Raw genomic sequence first — 19,696 nt, 5'->3', positions numbered from 1 at the left:
CAGGTTAAAAATATACACATCTGGCTCCAGCAATCTCAATTTTGGAAATTAAACCTTTAAAAATAAAAGTGTGGCGGGACACAGTGCCTCACGCCTGTAATCCCAGCACTTTGTGGGGCCAAGGTGGGTGGATCAACTGAGGTCAGGAGTTTGAGACCAGCCTGGCCAACCTGGTGAAACCCCGTTTCTACTAAAAATATGAAAAAATTAGCCAGGCGTGGTGGCATGCACCTGTAATCCCGGCTACTTGGGAGGCTGAGGCAGGAGAATCACTTGAATCCAGGAGACAGAGGTCACAGTGAGCTGAGATCATGCCGTTCCACTCCAGCCTGGGGGACAAGAGCAAAACTCTGTCTCAATAAATAAATAAATAAGAGTGTAACTATGAAGGTTTGCAAAGTTTTCTTTCAAGAATTGTTGGTAGCAGTAACAATTTGGATAAAAAGTATAATAATATCCATCAATCAGGAAATGGTTAAACACATTATAATATGCCACTGCCATGGAATATAAAAAGAATGGATTGGGTTATTGATTGACATGATAAAATGGATATAAGTTAAACAAGAAAGCAAGTTGCATAGGTAAATAGTTGCATATCACACATGCAGGTACACAGGCACACAAAGGCACCATCAATTTCCACCTTTCTGAATTTATATCTGCTATTTTTGTGTTTGTATATAGATAAGAGCATCTAAGGATACACATGAGACTGCTCTTCTTTTTTTTTTTTTTCCTCAAGACAGTGTCTCACTCTGTTGCCCAGGCTGGAGTGCAATGGCACAACCACAGCTCACTGTAACCTCAAACTCCTGGGCTCAAGCGATCCTCCCACCTCAGCCTCCCTAGTAGCGGAGACTACAGACAACTGGCTAATTTTTTTTTTTAATTATTTTTTTGTAGAGACAAGGGTCTCCCTCTGTTGCCTAGGCTGGTCTCAAACTCCTGAACTCAAGTGATCCTCCTGCCTCAGCCTCCCAAAGCGGTAAGATTACGGGCATGAGTGACCGCACCCAGTCAAGACTGTTAATACTAGTTAAGTTGGATGGCAGAATGAAGAGAAGATGAGGGAGATTATTAATTGCTTTCATGTCTTTGTTTCACTGGTCATAGTGAACACCTATTGTTTTTGAAATTCTAAGAGTTATTTAAGATAAGATGATAGAAAAAAGAAAAGAAAGAAGAAAAGTAAACAGCAGAGAAGGGAAGGTGGGGGGGAAGGAAGAAAGAAAAAACCCTCCACCGTCTCACCGAGGCTTTCCAAGGCCCGGCTCCCTGCTCCACCTGTCCTTCTCCCTGATTGCTCGTGCCCCAACTCCCCAAATCTGTCCTAGCACCCAAATACACAGACCAGGTCATTTCCATTCTCATGCTTTCTTACATCCTGCCTCCTTTGCCAGAAACTCCTCTTTCTCAACCTGCCAAATTCTTTCAAAGTTCAGCCCAAATGCCACCTCCTCCAAATAGCCTTTTCTTGCCTCCAAGGGTCCATCAGTCCCCCTCTGGGCTCCCACATACCCTGTACCCTCTGGTACCACATTCCACTGTAGCTCCTACAGGGGCTGCACTTTCAAACGCCTGGCTGGTGGTGACTAGAGTCTGCAGGTTCCACCTAGAGAAACTGCCCTGGATGGCCCAGAGCCACCCTGCTTCAGACTGATGCAGAGAAGCCAGGATTCTAGATTTTTTTTTTTTTTTTTTTTTTTTTTTTAAGACTGAGCCTCGCTCTGTCACTCAGGCTGGAGTGCAGTGGTGTGGTCTCGGCTCCATGCAAGCTCCACCTCCTGGGTTCAAGAGATTCTCCTGCCTCAGCTTTCAGAGTAGCTGGGATTACAGGTGCACACCACCACACCCGGCTAATTTTTGTATTTTTAGCAGAGACGGTGTTCCACCTTGTTGGTCAGGCTGGTCTCGAACTCCTGACCTCGTGATTCGCCCGCCTCGGCTCCCAAAGTGTTGGAATTACAGGCACAAGCCACCGCGCCCAGCCCCCAGGATTCCAGATTTCTATGGGAAACCCCCTGATTTTTAACTGTTGGCAACTTATTGAAATGTTCAATAAACTGTCTTCAGGCCAACACAGTGACAGTGAAAGGAAGAAATTCAGTAGGATAAGTCTGGCTTCATCAGTATTGGGTAACTGGGTATTAGGTAGATCTCTCTTTCCGCTGGAGTGGGAGACTGTTGAGGGCAAGAACCTGTCTAGGTAGTCTTTGCGTTCCAGGTTTAGCGCCAGCCAGCACACAGATACTGAAGGAAGAAGGGAAGAAATGCGGGAAACAGCCAGAAGGATGAAAGAAAGGGAAAAAAGGGCACACCAGGCAATGCGTTTAATCATTTATGACAAGGACAAGTGAAAACCTTTTTCCGTCTTGTTTGCAACTTACAGGTATTGTCTTTTGGTTTTTTGTTTGCTTGTTTTAGAGACACAGTCTCACTCTGTCACCCAGGCTGGAGTGCAGTGGCACTATCTAGGCTCACTGCAGCCTTCGCCTCCAGGGTTCAAGCAATTTTCGTGCCTCAGCCTCTCGAGTCGCTGGGACTACAGGCATGCTGTTGCCCAGGCTGGTCTCCCACTAGCCATCACGCCCAGCTCGTTTTTGTGTTTTTTGTAAAGATGGGCTTTCGCCATGTTGCCCAGGCTGGTCTTGAACTGCTGGCCTCAAGTGATCCACCCACCTCTGCTTCCCAAAGTGCTGGGATTACAGGTATGAGCTACTGCAACCAGCCTGTGTTCACTGGGCGAGGGGGGAGGGTTGTTTTTGTTTTTGTTTGAGACAAGGTCTCCCTGTGTTGCCCAGGCTGGAGGGCAGTGGTGCACTGATAGCTCACTGTAGCTTCAAACTCCTGGGCTCAAGAGATCCTTTCACCTCAGCCCCCAAAGTCCTGGGATCACAGGCGCTTGCCACTGTGCCTGGCTAATTGTTTCATTTTTTTGTAGAGAGGAGGTCTTGCTGTGTTGATCAGGCTGGCCTCAATGAAGTCCTGGCCTCAAGTGGTACTGCTGCCTCCCAAAGTGCTGGGATTACAGGCGTGAGCCACCGTACCTGGTCTGCAACTTGGGTGTATCCTAATTTTGGCCACAGTATAGATGTTCTATGGATACTGTAAAAATGCCTGCTAGGGAGATGGCAGTTTCCATATCCAGGCACTAAAGATGAGCCAGTGCAACAAAGGATACAGTGAGGTTTAAACAGAACTCGGCTTTCAAAGAATTCTTCTCTCTTTTGCAATCACTACTCAGCTAGTAGATAACCAGGTTCAGAGTAAATAAGTTTGTGTTTTGACCAAATTCACCTATTCACTGTTTACTAATGATACTAACAACTCCAAACATCCAGGAAAATGTGGAGGCCTCCATTATCTCTGTCATCATAATAATAATGTGGTCTTCTATTATCTCCACAGTCAATTCTTCCTGCAAACCTGGGAGGTCAGAATGATCACAAATCTCATAGCTTTACAGATAAGGGATCCCAGATTCAGAGAGGGGAAGTAACTTGCCCAAGGCCACCCAGCTGGAAGGAGGTGGGGCAGGATTCCATCCAGATTTTGTGCTGTTGGAAATGCAGTGTTCTCTCCTGTAAATCAGTGTTAACCCCAATTTCAGGCATCCAACCACACTATTGTTCCGCCGAACAATCATTATGATTGTTGGCTGTATCCCAGTACTAACAGTGCTGTTATTTAATTAATGTTTAACTTAAAATAAATTCTCACTTTAACACTAAAAAATAATTTGTAAAGTGAAATTTATGTCACAGTATTACTTATCAACCTTAGCTGGGTTAACTCCGAAAACAAGTAGAGCGAAAGCAACACTGTGTTGTTATTTTCTGGCTTGATGCTATGGTCTCCTGAAGGTTGAAACCTGGTGCTTTGTCCCCAGGGACATTGGCGATCATTATCTTGGTGTTAAAGCTAGACTAAGACAGTCTCCTGGCCCAGCGCGGTGGCTCACGCCTGTAATCCCAACACTTTGGGAGGCCAAGGTGGGTGGATCACCTGAGGTCAGGAGTTCGCGACCAGCCTGGCCAGCACGGTGAAACCCCATCTCTACTAAAAATACAAAACATTAGCTGGGTATGGTGGCAGGTGCCTGTAATCCCAGCTACTCGGGAGGCTGAGGCAGGAGAATCACTTGAACCCGGGAGGTGGAGGTTGCAGTGAGCCAACATCACACCACTGCACTCTAGCCTAGGCAACAAGAGTACAACTCTGTCTCAAATTAAAAAAAAAAAAAAAAAAAAAAAAAACCCAAAAAACCACAGTTTCCTGAGTAAAGTGGAAGGATTAACAGACATCATTGAAAATGAAATCACTTCTTTGTCACATACTTAGATGTTACTTCATACCCTGTCCTGTTCAGAGACTCTCCAAAATCATTTCTCTGGGAAAAGCTGGTGCCACCACTTGGGCACAGCTTTCTTGTGCTGCCCCAAAGGCCCTGAGGGTTTTTAGCAGTGTAATTTTCATAAGCTTCTTTGCAGTTGTCCACACCAACAGCGTTAGCAGTAATTGTGTCATTAGCAATGATCCATCTGGTTTCCTCCCAGTCTTCCCATCTGCTGAGCCAAAAACTTCCCTCCTTTCATGAATGGAAGACCTGCAACGGGAAGCAGAAGAAATTGTGTCCCTTGCATTTTATAGCCATGATCCCACGTAATTCTCCTCAACTCCTGAAATAGGGATTAGTGGCCCCCATTTTCTGATGCAGAGAATGAAGTCCCACTCAGAGAAGTAGGAGGACTTGTCCCAAGACATGCTGGACACAGGATAAAATTTGGGTTCCAACCTACCCAGCCTGACTCCTGTGATCCTTGCATCCAGCTGGAAACTTCAGTCAGCCTGGTGGCAGACAGGAACAAGGAACTGAATTTTTCACTCACTCCTTTTTATCATAGAACAACTATAGACCCAGAGCAGACTGGGAATGCAACTAAACCCCCTCCTTTTGCTAGTGACGGGGATGAGGAGCCCAGGGATCAGGAAGATCTTTTCAAAGTCACCCAGCAAGAGAGTGACATGTAGGCATCAGAACTCTTCTTTCTTGGTAGTGGGGGTGGGTGGGGGTGGGTGGGGAGTGTGTCCAGGTCTTTCCCTTCACTTTCCCACCTTCTGCACAAAGACTTGCAAATTCACTGGCAAATGTCATAAGCTGTGGAAAGGTGGCAAAGAGAAAAAGTCCCAGTTTTATCAAGCTATAATACACATGGGGTATTCCATTTATGGATAGGATTATCGTGATGAGGAAGGCTTAACTATATTTAAAGTTTGTGGATCTCATAAAATTGTGAAGATATTACAAAGCCTTTTGCAAAAAATTCCACCCATACCTCTAATTTCTTTTTCCTATTTAAACAGTGGTGACTATTCTCTGTTAGGGTTGGAGGGTGGGTAGAAGATAAGGGAATGACATCTTAACAAACACACAATTAAAAAGATAAATTATACATATCTTGATTTTTCATGTCTGAGAATCAAACCTTTCAATAAATGAAAACACTGATAGCATCTACCAACAGGCTTGTGAGAAGTAAATGAATTGGTGCCTGTTGTGTGCCTAGAACAGTGCATGGCACATAGTAAGTGCTCAAAAAGCATCAACCGCTATTATTAGGGGGGATGAGCAACGTAAAACTATCAGTTTATTATTTTCCTAAATACATTTGGGTCTCTTTTTTTCCATTGTAGAAACACACCTTCATATGGAAAGATCAAGATATTACTAAAGCAAATGGGCAAAGATAACAGCGTGATGTCGAGTTTCTCTGGCTGATTTTATTTTATTATTAGTATTAGTATTATTTTGAGATCTTGTTGCCGGGCTGGAGTGCAATGGTGCGATCTCGGTTAACTGCAACCTCCACCTCCCAGGTTCAAGTGATTCTCCTGCCTCAGCCTCCCGAGTAGCTGGGATTACAGGAATCTGCCACCATGCCCAGCTAATTTTTGGTATTTTTAGTAGAGACGGGTTTTCACCATGTTGGCAAGGCTGGTCTTGAACTCTTAACCTCAGTTTATCCACCCGCTTCAGTTTCCCAAAATGCGGGGATTCAGGTGTGAGCCATTGCGCCCAGCCTGTCTCTGGCTAACATTAGCCAGGGATTAGAGAAATTCAATCTGAGAGATGATGTATCAGTTAGGGGTCTGGAGTCAGATTCACCTGGGGTCACATGCTGACTGAAACACTTAAGATGCTACAAAACTTTGGGCAAGCTCGACCTCCCCAACTCTTCCCATTTGTGAAATGAGTAACTATAGGGCAATGTGACAATTAATTGCAAGTCTAGTGACTTTCTGGGTCTGGGATGGAACGAACGCTCAGTCTTCCCAGTGGACAGGTTAAAATTCTCCCCCTGCCCTGCCAGAATCCAATCCAGCATTAGTTACAATTGTGAGAGCAGCCCTCATAACTCACAGATAATTCTGGAGTCACTGGGGAAGGCAACCTTTCAGTGAGTCACCCCTGCAGTCTCCACCACCACCTGGATTTATTCATTTAGTGAACAAATATTTATTGAGCCCCTCACCATGCCAAAGGCTCTTGTGGGCACTGGACACGGTGCTGTGAATGCATGACAAATCCTGGGGGCCCCCAAATCGGGTCTTCATGGATCCAGGCCCCAAAAGGCATGGTTTCCACACCAGTGGGGCCCTGCAAGGCTCAGAGCATTTCCTGGCCAAACCTAAGCAATGTGATGCATTTTCCTACCTACTCCCTCGGTGACCTCTGGCCAGTGGCCTACCCTTTCAGACCTACATTTCACCTCAGGCGGCGAAATGGGGTGATAGACAGGAAGGGGTGGAGGCAGAAAGGGAGGAGGAGATGGGATTCACACTCCCAGTAACAAGTGAGGTTTTGGATGTGAAAGCGTTGCCATGAGTAAAGCTAAGATGCACAGTTTTCTGATTACCAAGGCAAGGCTCTTCCTGCCAATGATGACCAGCCGCTCCCTCTGAAGGCTGGCACAAGCCTGGGGCCCAGCTCTAACACCCCAACTCCTCGCCCGAAAATGACTAACAACACTTAGAATAATTGCTTCTAATTGTCTTTATCCTCCAAATAAAGCAAACCCGGCTTATTCCCCACCAGGCAACTGGGAGAAGGGGGTGGAGCAACTGGAAGAGATTACCTGCCTTAATTAAAAAATATAATTATGCCTATTAGGTAACCCCTCAAAGTTCCTTTTCCCATCTTCCCCACGTGTAGTCTGCTGCATTTTGAAGCTGAAACATCTTGGAGGCCACCAAATAAGATAGACTTGAGATTTCTGTTTAATTATTTGGGAATCCATAATCCCGGGTACCCTTTGCCATAATCCAGAGTGGTGGGTCCGAGAGCAATTTACAAGTGTGTCCGCGCTGGTGACTGAGCCCAACCTAGACTCAACAGCCCATCTGTCAAGTTGGAAGAAAATGGAAATAGTAGATACTTCATTGCTGTGAGCAATTCCAGATGCCTCCCCTCTCACATTTACAGCAACCTCTGCTGTGGGCAAAATACATAAATTTTAGAATCAGCCAAATCCTGATTTGCATCTTTGCCAGGTATGTTCTAGTGGTGAAAAAACCTTATCAAGCCTTAAGCTTCGGTTCTTTCTTCTTTCAGGAGGAATAGGCCCCGTACGTCACAGGGTTGCTTGAGGAATAAGTGGGAGAGAGTTATTGAACCTTGATTAAAACCTCACCTCTGCTCAGCCCTGTATGGGTGGTTATTCTGGTTTTACAGATGGGTAAACTGAAGGGGGTGGGTGGAGGAGGGTAGAGATTTGTGAATGGCAGGGCAAGAACCCCCAGGTGTTCTCCTGGATGACCCTGTGGCTTCCCTAGGGCTGCAGCCACTGAGCTTCCCGGAACTACCTCTTCCAGGGAGCCCTTTGCGTCTTTCTCTGCAGACAAATCCGCCTGGGCCCTGCTGCTGGGAACTTCCCTCCAATCAGGCAGGGGCTGGGAAGAGGCCAGTGAGCTGTGCCCAGGGGTTGGGAGACAGGAGATACTCCCTGCTGTTTGTCTAAACCTAAAGTTTCTTCTTCCCTTCATCTCCACCTCTCACTAGATAGATCTGCCAATCTGCTTCCTTCCCAAAAGGTAGGTAGTTATTCCCATTTTACAGAAGAAAAAAAAAAAAAAGAGGCTCCAGAAAGTTCCATGCCTCAAATCATTCAATGAGTTCCATGCCTCGAATCATCCAATATGGGATCATTCGATTTCAAATGTGCACGATGCCCAGAAAGCTCTATTGGAGAGGGAGGTAAAAAGTACCATCGATAATGACTTAAGAAATGATAATATCCAACGTTTACTAAATACTAGGCACTCTCATGTGACAGATGCGGAATCTACAGTGCAGAAAAGTGAAGTGATTTATCCAGTCTCACAGGAAGTACATGGTTCAACCTTACTTGAAGCCGCTTCAGCTCTAGGAGATCCGAGGCAGAGCTGTCTCCTGGGTCAGTGCCTGTTTCCAGCACACTCAGCGCTACTCGGTATTTTGTGAGGCTTGTCACCTAGTTCTCACGAGCAACCCCGTGGACTGGGCATTAGCATGTCCATTTTCTGAAAGGCGAAACCAAGACCTAGCAAGGTGACGGTGCAAAACGGTGAGAAATAGGGCCTGGATCTGAATATAGAACTACAGAAGGCCGACCCACAGCTCCTCCCCTCACACCTGCTGCCTCCAGAACTAGATGTCCCCAAGAACTCGCCATCCCCTCTCCAGGCTGTGGGACCTGCAAGGAGATGCAGCTTCTTTTAGCACTACGTCCCCCGCCCCCATCCGTGTGGTGGTCTTCTTCCAGGGGCACGATGTTGAATGAGGTTTTACCACAGCTGAAGTCAGGCCAACCTCTCCCCTTTCTGCGCCTGGACGACTTCATCGGTGGAATGGAGAGAAAGCTCGGGCTTTAGGGGGCCTTCAGTAATCTGCATCGTGCTTTTGGCAAAGGCTCCTTCTCTCCAGTCCCGGCTCAAACCCGGGTTCAGTCCCGACTCCGGACCTTAGGGGGCGGGAACAGGAGAACAGGAAAGAACCAGCTTGGACTTGCAGAGCTTCGCAAGCGAGACGTTTGTACCCCCAAAACCTCCAGCTGTGACCCTGAATACCTGTCTACCCGAGTTCCTGGGCTGTGTAATTCGGAAAGTGAGCTCTCTAGACACCAGGGGGCCGAACCGTCCCCATTTCCACTCCGCAAACACCAGTCAGACAAATGAGCTCAGAGAAGAGCAGCCTTCTGCCCGAAGTCACACAGCGAACGTCTTGGGGGGTGGGTGAGCGGTGTGGTGGAATTCCTGGCGGATGTTGGCGCCCGCGGGTCTGCCCGCTTCTGATACCCGGGCTCAGTAGAATAGGCCGCTAACGAGCGCCCATTAGGAGGAATTGTCACTCCTCTGGGAGCGAGGTTGTCCCATTAGGGCGAATTGTCATTCCTCCTGGAGCGAGGTTGTCCCGGCTCCGCGCAGGCTGAGTGCTGGGGCCGAGAGCAATTAACGCGGCTCCGGCGCGGGCAGCCGCCTCTGCCCGGGGCAGCGGGGGCGGGGCAGGGCGGGGGCGGGGCGCCCGGCGCGGCTGGAGCCGGTCACCCGGCGCAGCCCCTTCCCCCGGAGCCCGCCTTTCATCTCCCCGCGCCTGGCGCCTGCCCGAAGCCCAGGCCCGTCTACAGCCCCCTTCGCTGCCCCTCCCCCACCCCCTTCTAGCCGCTGGGATCCAGCGTTCGGCCCCTGGGGTTACAAACGCTGCGGTCTGCGCACAGCGCTCCACAGTTTGCAAGGAGTGTTCTCTCCCTGGGACTCGCGGCGCGCGTACGCGGTTGCTTCAAGAAGGGGCCTGGCCGGTGTAACACGCCCCGGGGAGCGCGGGAAGGTGCAGGGCTGAGGATCTGCGCTCAGAGGCCTCAGCCGCGCGGGGGGATTCCCGGGTCTCCCACTTCTACCTGCGCCACGGTGGGCAGAGCATTAGCGTTTCCCAGCCTTAGGCTTTCATCTGTGAAATGGGGAAAATAATCTGCTAGCAGCGGTGTGTTGGAAGAAACAAATAAGATCTTGGATAGGTCCAGGCACTAAAGCATCCTTCAGAGTTGACGCTTCCTGGTGACTGAGTTCCAGTTGGAACCCCCTCTTTTTTGCTAGCAAGTATTGCAGCTACGCATACATCCCTGGGAACTAACATTTACTGAGTGCCTCCTACGTGACAAAGCCAGTCCTCCGCTAGATCACTGTCCCCAAACCAGGACACTTCTCACACCGAGCCAAATTCTCAGCCCCGGAAATTTTACAAAGAACCTACCGTAAGGTCTGGGATGCACCTTATCTTTCGATACTTGGCAGGGAGAAAGCATTCGATACATTGTGATTGCTTTTGATATACAATAATGTTTTTAAACAGGACCTCCTATGCCTTCTAGTTACTTTAGGTAGCCTATTGAATTTAATCACCACCAGAGTCATCCCAGGTAAGGATTATTATCTCTTATTTTGGAGATTAAAAAAAAAATGCTGGCTGGAGGAAGCAATTTGGAGCGCCCAAGGTCACTCCGCCAGGAAAAGGTGAATAAAACGTTCTGAAAACGCAGCCAAAGTTGGATTAAATGCAGACTTGGGGCTTTCCATAAAGGGCTAGCGTTGTGTTGCGATTCCAGCCTTTTCCCAGCAGAAGTGAGCCCCTTTCCCGATTTGTCTCCACCTCAGTAAAGAGCTGGGGAGGGAACTGGCAAAGACCCCAGGAACAGGCTGGTTCCTCTCTCAGCATCTTTCCTGTTCATGGTCAGAGCTTGGCACTCTGGGTTTGAACACCAGTAATTTTTTTTTAATCTCTGTTTTCCTATTCCTGGCTTTATAATTTATTTATCTCTGCCTGGACTTCAGTATTCCGGAGTAGTCAAGGGGACCGGGCTTTTCCTTTCCCTTCATTAAAACAAAGGAGGTCCAGTGGTATTGATTTTTGTTTCGAATTTCTCAGGAATGAGCCTGTGTGCCCTATGGCTGACAGATATTAACAAGGAGTTCTCAGGAATAATTATAAAACATTGGCTGCGTTCAGCCTAACTGAAAGTTGAACCCTTTTGTACACTTTGGCAGCTGAGGGCTAAACGAATTTCAGATTTGCTTCCAAAATATATAGCCTGCACCTTGCCCTGTACATCTAGAAGGTACAGAAGTTAATCTGGATTTACCTGTACTGTATTTGAGATGCATATCAAACCAACTACCACCAGGTATGACTCAAGGGGAAAACGCATACATTTCCAGATAGTTTTCACAGTTTTTTTTTTTTTTTTTAAATTTTCTGAGCCTCCAGTTGGTTAAGAAGAAATGTACATATTCTTTATAGTGGGAGAGAAACTCAGAAGTTTTAGAAGACTGTGTTTAGGACTTACTCTTTTACTTTTTCAGGACCATCTTTAATCAAACTGAATTAACTGGCCTGTGCAGACTGTTTTTATCCTCTAAGATTCAGATAATATTTTTTTTCCAGCTCTTTCGGGGCCAGCACAGTTTCACTTCAGGGAAAGGTTTGGGGTGAAGGAAACAGTGCCTCAGAGAAGTACATTGGGAAGAGTTTAAGGGTCCGTAGGTCTAGGGGTCAAGTTTCTAATACTCCTGAACTGGGAGGTAGCCTCCAAGCCTTGGTCATTTAAATAATTAAAAACAATGTCTCTTCCTTCCAATGCTCTAGGGAATGTTTAGCAAGCATCTGCTGTAGGCGAGGTCCTGAGTTGGGTGACTTCCTATTTACCTCGTCAGTCGCAGGATAATCGTTCAGATATAGGAAAAGACAGCCGCAGCCTGAAAAGAGTCGTTTGAAGCTATCCTTCTAGGCCAGGCATTTTGAGGACCAGCGGAGAGATCCGAGGCCTCTAATCCTCGAAGTTCGCTCTCCCCTTCCCCAGGCTGAGACAGTCATCACTGAGGCTTTGGAAAGGAATTATCGAGGGTATAATTTGGGGTGGGGTGGAGACATCTATGTTTTTATTTAAAAAACCAGGTGCCATGAATAAAAGCGTGCTTCTTAAAATGGTATGTAGGCCTGGGGATTGCAAACTTGGAAGCCGATATTTCTGAGACTTGCAAACGGGAGGGAGGCACTAGATATTGGCGATTTTTCTTCCCCCCCACCCCCATTTACCCTCCGAGGCAAACACTGGCATTCAAACACGCAGGACAAACACAGGCTCAAACAAACTCAAGAATGGACATTTGCACTGTCTTGAGAAAAAGGTCGGATCCGGATCTCGCCCAGAAAGGAGATTCAGGAGACAAGCACAGAGATTTCAACTTTCTAAAAGTGCGCTGGATTTGTTTTCTAGTGAGAGAGATGGGGACAACTTATTTAAATTTCCACTCTGAACCCTTTGGGAGAGAGGCACTCCTGACTACTTCTCGGGCTCCTTCAGGCCTCTCTTTTCCAGGGGAATGCGCTATAATAATAACAGCGAACGCTTTTGAGCGCTGGCTGGTGGCGAGATACTCTTCTAAGTGCATACATTTCTTTTCACAGGGATATGGGCCTATGAATTTCAGCACCGGCTCTCTGGAATTGCAAAGTAAGCCACTTTTGACGCATAGTAGGGGCTTCGTAAGTGTTTCTGCAATGCCGTTTGCGGATCTTTGACGTATTCTGGCGGTAGAGGGAGAGTGGGATGGGCGCAGGGTCCCTTTTAAAGAAGGGTCAGAAGAGAGAAGAAATGGGACTCGGCGAACTTCCTCTTTAAATAATCGCTCTTAATTAGGTCTCGGGCTTTTCAGTTTCGGCGTGATTATAACCCTTCAGGGATCGCCTAATAACAACTCTGCTGACTGCTCCTGTAATTAACTCCTAATTTATTTCAAACAGAAAAAAAAAAAAAAAAAAAAAAAGAAGGGGGGGCCCAGCCCCTTCGGGAAGAGCCAATCAGGGGCGAGCGTCTCTGGCGTCAGCGCCAGGCCCGGCGCGGATTGGCAGCGCGCGTCTCCCACTTCCCCTCGGAGGAAAGGCTCGGCTCCCAGCGCGCCCCTCCCGTCTCCCCAGCGAAAAAGTTTGAGTCGCCGCTGCCGGGTTGCCAGCGGAGTCGCACGTCGGGAGCTACGTAGGGCAGAGAAGTCATGGCTTCTCCGTCCAAAGGCAGTGACCTGTTTTCGCCCGACGAGGAGGGCCCAGCGGTGGTGGCCGGGCCAGGCCCGGGGCCTGGGGGCGCCGAGGGGGCCGCGGAGGAGCGCCGCGTCAAGGTCTCCAGCCTGCCCTTCAGCGTGGAGGCGCTCATGTCCGACAAGAAGCCGCCCAAGGAGGCGTCCCCGCTGCCGGCCGAAAGCGCCTCGGCCGGGGCCACCCTGCGGCCACTGCTGCTGCCAGGACACGGCGCTCGGGAAGCGCACAGCCCCGGGCCGCTGGTGAAGCCCTTCGAGACCGCCTCTGTCAAGTCGGAAAACTCAGAAGATGGAGCGGCGTGGATGCAGGAACCCGGCCGATATTCGCCGCCGCCAAGTGAGTGCGCGCTGGGGCCGGGGCAGGAGTAGGAGGTGGTTCGGGGTACTGGAGGGAGCGGGGGGCGGGTGTTCCAGGCTGGGGGTACAGAGACCCTTCTGCGTGCGCTACACTCCCGGGAAAGCAAGCTCAGGGCCTCTGGACCCCTTGGTGCCCCGGGCGTTCGGCGCGCCGTCCGCATCCAAGACACACTCTAGGTAATAACCGCGATGTGTGTGTCTGAGACTCCCTCCACATACAGATTGTTCAACTCAAGAGCGAACCCCAGCTAGGTTTACGGGGTGGCTTGGTGGTGCGTTTCTATAGCCCTCGGCCCTGCGCTCTGGCCACTTGGCTTGTTTTTGTTTCACTATTTCCCGGGGTCTCTTCCTGGGGAGCGAGGGAGATGGATCCATGTTCAATGAGCACTTGGATGTGCCAGGAACGAGACAGGTTCAAAACTCAACCCTGAGAGTTGTGCCCCCATTTAAAAGATGAGCTAACTGGGCTTAGCCAGACTTTGAGTAGAAACCATTTTCTTTCGTGAGTCCCGCGGGTGTCAAAAACCGGATCCCACGAAGGGATGGTGGCACCAGAGTCTGGTGCGGAGAGGAAATGTCTCCCTGTGGTCTCCTCAGCCAGCACCCCGCCGGCAAGGTTCTGAGCTTCGCCGGGAGCGGGATGGGGCCAGAAGCGCACGGGCTCTTCTTGGCTCACAGTAATAATTAACCGCATTCCAGCGGGGCTTGAGAGTTGATAAAGTGATGCCCATTAGCTCACCAGATCCCGATACGCTCTAGGACCCCCAGGTGTAGGCACTGGACTTGTGACCAGACGTGGACGCTGAGGCTTTTAAAGAAGACGGCCTTTGCTTGTCCCAGGTTACCAACAACCGCTGATTGGCCAGGGGGACCTGGTGTCCACGCCCTGCTCCTGTGTTTCATGTGCCTGACCACGTTTGCTTCCTCTCCCCAGACAGACTAGGTAGAACTCCGCACCTGCACCCCACTTCTGCCAGTGAGGCTGCGGAGATTTCTCCTCCGCTTCGGCATCCATTTTTGGTCCCTGGGTCCTTTGACAATTTGGAGATGTCATCCTTTACAGCCTCTTTTACTTTTATCTCTTGGCCTTTATGGTTTTTCTACCCCCTAATTTCCCTCCACCCCATCCCTTACCTTTAGGAAAGGTGAGGGTGGGGGCTGTGGAGGGACTTTCTCCAAAGCTGAGAGATCCTTTCACTATTTACATCATTCAGTCCCCCAGACTAGACGCACTGTATTTTGTTAACAAAACAAGGCCATATACCCAGGCGTCAATGGCTGTCCCCTCAGGCAGTCTCTCTCCACCCTGTTAGAAACTGAAAGATTCAAAGGGCGAGGAGATTAAGGGACTCAAAGAATTTAAACTCAAGTTTGGATAGTGCTTTATAGCATTTTTCACCGTATTATCTTATCTCCTCTGTAGGGCAGCAGCCAGCCTCTTAACAGATGAGGACATTTCAGCGAAGTTCAGAGAGGAATCAGCAGTTTGGGCTTGACCAAAAAAAAAAAAAAGCTTGGGACCATTTAATGATCACCTACCAGGTGGCAGACAGGGCTCTGGGCACTCTTAAAATTTTAGTACTGTGAACCACATTGAGGGATTAGTGTTACTTACCCACTTTATTGACAGTGAAGTAGAGGCTCAGAAAATTAAAAGACTTAATTTGTTTAACAAATATTGAGTACACTGAGTACATAGCCTACGGCTATGCCTAGCCAATGATACAGGCCTTCAATGGAGTAGTCCAGAGGTCAGGAATCCTGCCGTCCTTTAGGCCTGTGGGTCTGGGAAGGCAATGACCCACTACCCCTGTAAACATCCCTGCCCTGTACTCAAGCTTCCCCGCTCTTGGTAAGGCAACCTTGGGCCCTGGCTGTGACCTTTCCATGAAAAGAACCAGAAATTCTGAGAAAGGAGTTTATAATCTGCACATTCTGCACATGTATCCCAGAACTTAAAGTAAAAAAACACCATAAAGACTTGTTGGTGCTTTGGGCCTGGAGGTGGCAGCGGTAACCCTGTGGTCGGAGCAGTGGGTCCTGAGAATGCCAGGCGACAGAGCCTGGGGCGAGAGGGAGCTACCCGCCCGGGCCTGATTTTGTTATTTGGAGGAAGTAGGATAAACGCTGTTTTGCCTTATATAATCGCATCCTTCCTCTGGCTGGTTTAAAATTAGGTGGGGGTGGAGGGATGGGGAGTGTTGCATTGGGAGGAAGCCTCATAGCTTCATGGTTTTGATACACATGTGCAATCCCGGTCACCTGGATTTCATAATTCAAATGTGCAAAGGAGCAGCTGGAATTACCCTGCCCAGGCGCGTAGTGCTTCAAAACCCCACGTAGAGCCCAGGAGCAAGAGTATATACACACTAGGAACTTGGTATCTGAGCTGAGACACCTGGGTCCTCCTGAGAGCCAGGCCTAGTTTGGAAAGGGCGAGAATTTTGCAGGTCTCTTGAGAGTCTCTGACAGTGTTGTTAATTTGTGAATTAAGAAACTGGCTCCCCAGCTCTCTGGTAACTTAGGGATTAGCAAATGCAAAAGTATAGACTTTTATGGTAGTTTCTTATCCTTCCCTTTCCCAGATTTCTGTTCTTTGGTTGGTTACAAAGCCTCTTATCTCTTTGATTCAGTAAAGTGATGGGTAATAATGTGACACTAGAACAAATTAATCTCTTTTTGGAAATGGAAGCTGGGTTGGGACTTGTGCTGTGTCACCCTCAAGTATGAAGTGTAAACTCTTTCTTGGGCCACCAAAGTAACTAAACAAGAAATGCAACATTCTCCCATGAATACATTAGAGTTAATACTGTGGCCACATTTGGAAAATTAGCATAGCTCGTAAAAGCCAAATGCAGAAAATTAATTGTTTAGCATTCTATCGCCACAGCTCTGTCCTCCTCTGCCCACCCACCCTTGAGGAAGACAAGCCCAAAGTTAGTTGATGCTGTGGAATCACAAGGATGTCGCAGTCTGTGATTTGCTGTAATTGAATCCATTTTAAATGTGGAGTCTGGATGCTGTTGGCATACCTTTATTTTGCTTGTTTTTCCCCTGTGACAAACTAATCATTTACACATTTGCCCGAAGCCATAGAATGGGTAGAGGGGATGACTAAGATGTCATCACGTGCTCTCAATTCGGAGGCAGCATGATTTCCCCTGACATTTACATTTATGGGCTAGCTAATTTTTCCCTTCGTCTTAGTAAAGTTTATATTACAGAAGCACCCAGCCAAGAGCCTTATCCCACATCCAGATCTGTAAAATGATGCTCAGATTTTATAATCTGTGGACTGGATACCATGACAGCTGTGTGACTGTTTATTGCGTGGGACTGCCCCCAAATTCAAAGATGCTATTAATTTACCACAGACCTTATCTGCTCGATTATCCTTCATAAATATGCTGATGCAGTCCACTTTTTCTGGTTCAGAGAGGAGACCGAGGGAAACAGTTAACCCAGTTGCTAAAGCCTTTTTCATTTTCCTTCCCATATGTGATTGTCTCCACATCCGAGGGAGCCTGGGATAATCATGAACCTGGTCTCCCATTTTTAAAGATGAGAAATTATGCTCAGAAGAGATAGCGTTTCATTGCTCACTGAACACTTGATTCCCTTGTCTTACGTTCATATGTTCTATTTCTATTATCTGTAATGCTGTTTGTTTTCCATATAGAAGGTTCAGTTATACCATTAGATTTCCAAACTTTCTGTTAAAAGGCTCATTTTTAAAAAATGAAGCAACTTGCCCATTTATATGTGGTCCCCCTCCCCCCAAGAAACATACAAAATTTTGACAAAGGTACTTTTTTCAAAGATGAAACAAAGTATGTCTTTCCATACATAGATATGTATACGTGTGTGTATATATATGTATATGTATATATAGTTTTTTTTTAAAGCTAAGTGCTTTCCGTTGAGAGGGGAGGCCGGAAAGGAAAAAACCTAGAGAGATGATGGGGGAGATGGGATTATTATTATTATTTTAATGTAACTTTCTTTTGCTAATCCGCTCACCTCTCTGTTCTCTAGGACACATGAGCCCTACCACCTGCACCCTGAGGAAACACAAGACCAATCGGAAGCCGCGCACGCCCTTTACCACGTCCCAGCTCCTCGCCCTGGAGCGCAAGTTCCGCCAGAAACAGTACCTCTCCATTGCAGAGCGTGCAGAGTTCTCCAGCTCTCTGAACCTCACAGAGACCCAGGTCAAAATCTGGTTCCAGAACCGAAGGGCTAAGGCGAAAAGACTGCAGGAGGCCGAACTGGAAAAGCTGAAAATGGCTGCAAAACCTATGCTGCCCTCCAGCTTCAGTCTCCCTTTCCCCATCAGCTCGCCCCTGCAGGCAGCGTCCATATATGGAGCATCCTACCCGTTCCATAGACCTGTGCTTCCCATCCCGCCCGTGGGACTGTATGCCACGCCAGTGGGATATGGCATGTACCACCTGTCCTAAGGAAGACCAGATCAATAGACTCCATGATGGATGCTTGTTTCAAAGGGCTTCTTCTCCCTCTCCAAGAAGGCAGTACCAGCCAATACTCCTGCTCTGCTAACCCTGCGTGCACCACCCTAAGCGGCTAGGCCGACAGGGCCACATGACATAGCTGAAATTTGTTCTTTAGGTGGAGGCACCAAGCCCTGTTTTCTTGGTGTAATCTTCCAGATGTCCCCTTCTCCTTTCACAAAGATTGGCTCTGATGGTTTTTTTGTATAAATATATATATATAATAAAATATAATACATTTTTATACGGCAGACGTAAAAATTCAAATTATTTTAAAAGGCAAAATTTATAAACATATGTGCTTTTTTTCTATATGTCACCTTCGCAAAAGACACTGTGTAAGTCCATTTGTTGTATTTTCTTAAAGAGGGAGACAAATTATTTGCAAAATGTGCTAACGTCAATGATTTTTATGGGATTATTGACTTCTGCTTATGGAAAACAAATATTAGAAATAGACACAATGCACATAGAAAATATTAGATATGGAGAGATTATTCAAAGTGAAGGGGACACATCATATTTCTGCATTTTACTTGCATTAAAAGAAACCTCTTTATATACTCCATTTGTTCCTACCTCTCCCCTGCCCCCCGCCGGCCCACCACACACACATTTTAAAAATTTTTCTTTTTAAGAATATTTTTGTAAGACCAATACCTGGGATGAGAAGAATCCTGAGACTGCCTGGAGGTGAGGTAGAAAATTAGAAACACTTCCTAATTCTTCTCAAGGCTGTCGGTAGCTTTCTTTCAGATAATTGGAGAGTAAAATGTTAAAAGCCTGTTGAGAGGAATTGATGGTTTCTGAGAAATACTAGGTACATTCATCCTCACAGATTGCCAAGGTGATTTGGGTGGGGGTATAGTAATTTTCTGCTTAAAAAAATGAATATCTTGTAACCATTACCTATATGCTAAATATTCTTGAACAATTAGTAGATCCAGAAAGAAAAAAAATTATGCTTTCTCTGTGTGTGTACCTGTTGTATGTCCTAAACTTACTAGAAAATTTTATATACTTTTTTACATGTTGGGGGGCAGAAGGTAAAGCCATGTTTTGACTTGGTGAAAATGGGGTTGTCAAACAGCCCATTAAGCTCCCTGGTATTTCACCTTCCTGTCCATCTCTCCCCTCCCTCCAGTATACCTTTATCCCTTTGAAAGGGTGCCTTGTACAATTTTATATATTTTATTGAAGAGTTATCTCTTATTCTGAATTAAATTAAACATTTGTTTTATTGCAGTAAAGTTTGTCCAAACTCACAATTATTTTAAGAGGTGCTCTCTGTTCTCAGCTGGGCTTAGCTCGAACGCGCTACCCAGATGAGGGGGGAGCTGGTATTTTTTAATATTTTAATGTAAATCAACCAAGAGTTGTGGTTCAGATTCAGCCACGTTGGGGTGATTGGCGGTGGCGGGGAGTGAACTGAAACTGCTGAAATACTTTGAAATGTTTCCTCTGGCAGCTTGTTACTCATGGAAAAGAGCTGGAATTGCTGCGAGGAGTTTTTCAGAAACAGTACAGTGAAAGATGAACTTTAAATAAGTAGTGGGGCAGAGAGATCAGCCAGTACCTAAGTCATTTGTATATGATCAAGGGAAAATCTTGAACTTGAATTCTCCCAGCTACCAACACATCAAACTTAAAACTGAGGAAAAGGGTCCTTACAGCTATTTGCAAATGGACATGGTAACGAGGTG

At 47.2% G+C, this 19,696-nt stretch overlaps 1 protein-coding gene across 1 annotated transcript; it reads left to right on the top strand.

The window, feature by feature from the left end:
- Positions 1-2,745: 2,745 nt before the first annotated feature.
- On the top strand, positions 2,746-19,264 carry MSX2 (msh homeobox 2). The gene is made up of 3 exons (XM_050793272.1): positions 2,746-2,755; positions 13,040-13,462; positions 17,518-19,264. Exons 2-3 carry the CDS (start codon positions 13,084-13,086, stop codon positions 17,940-17,942), a joined length of 804 nt encoding a protein of 267 aa, XP_050649229.1. The 5' UTR covers positions 2,746-2,755; positions 13,040-13,083; the 3' UTR covers positions 17,943-19,264.
- Positions 19,265-19,696: the final 432 nt, after the last annotated feature.

This window comes from Macaca thibetana, chromosome 6, assembly GCF_024542745.1.
Source record: "Macaca thibetana thibetana isolate TM-01 chromosome 6, ASM2454274v1, whole genome shotgun sequence".
NCBI classification, from domain to species: Eukaryota; Metazoa; Chordata; class Mammalia; order Primates; family Cercopithecidae; genus Macaca; species Macaca thibetana.
Note: the sequence above shows the minus strand (reverse complement) of the source record. Positions and strands in the feature narration are given on the sequence as shown.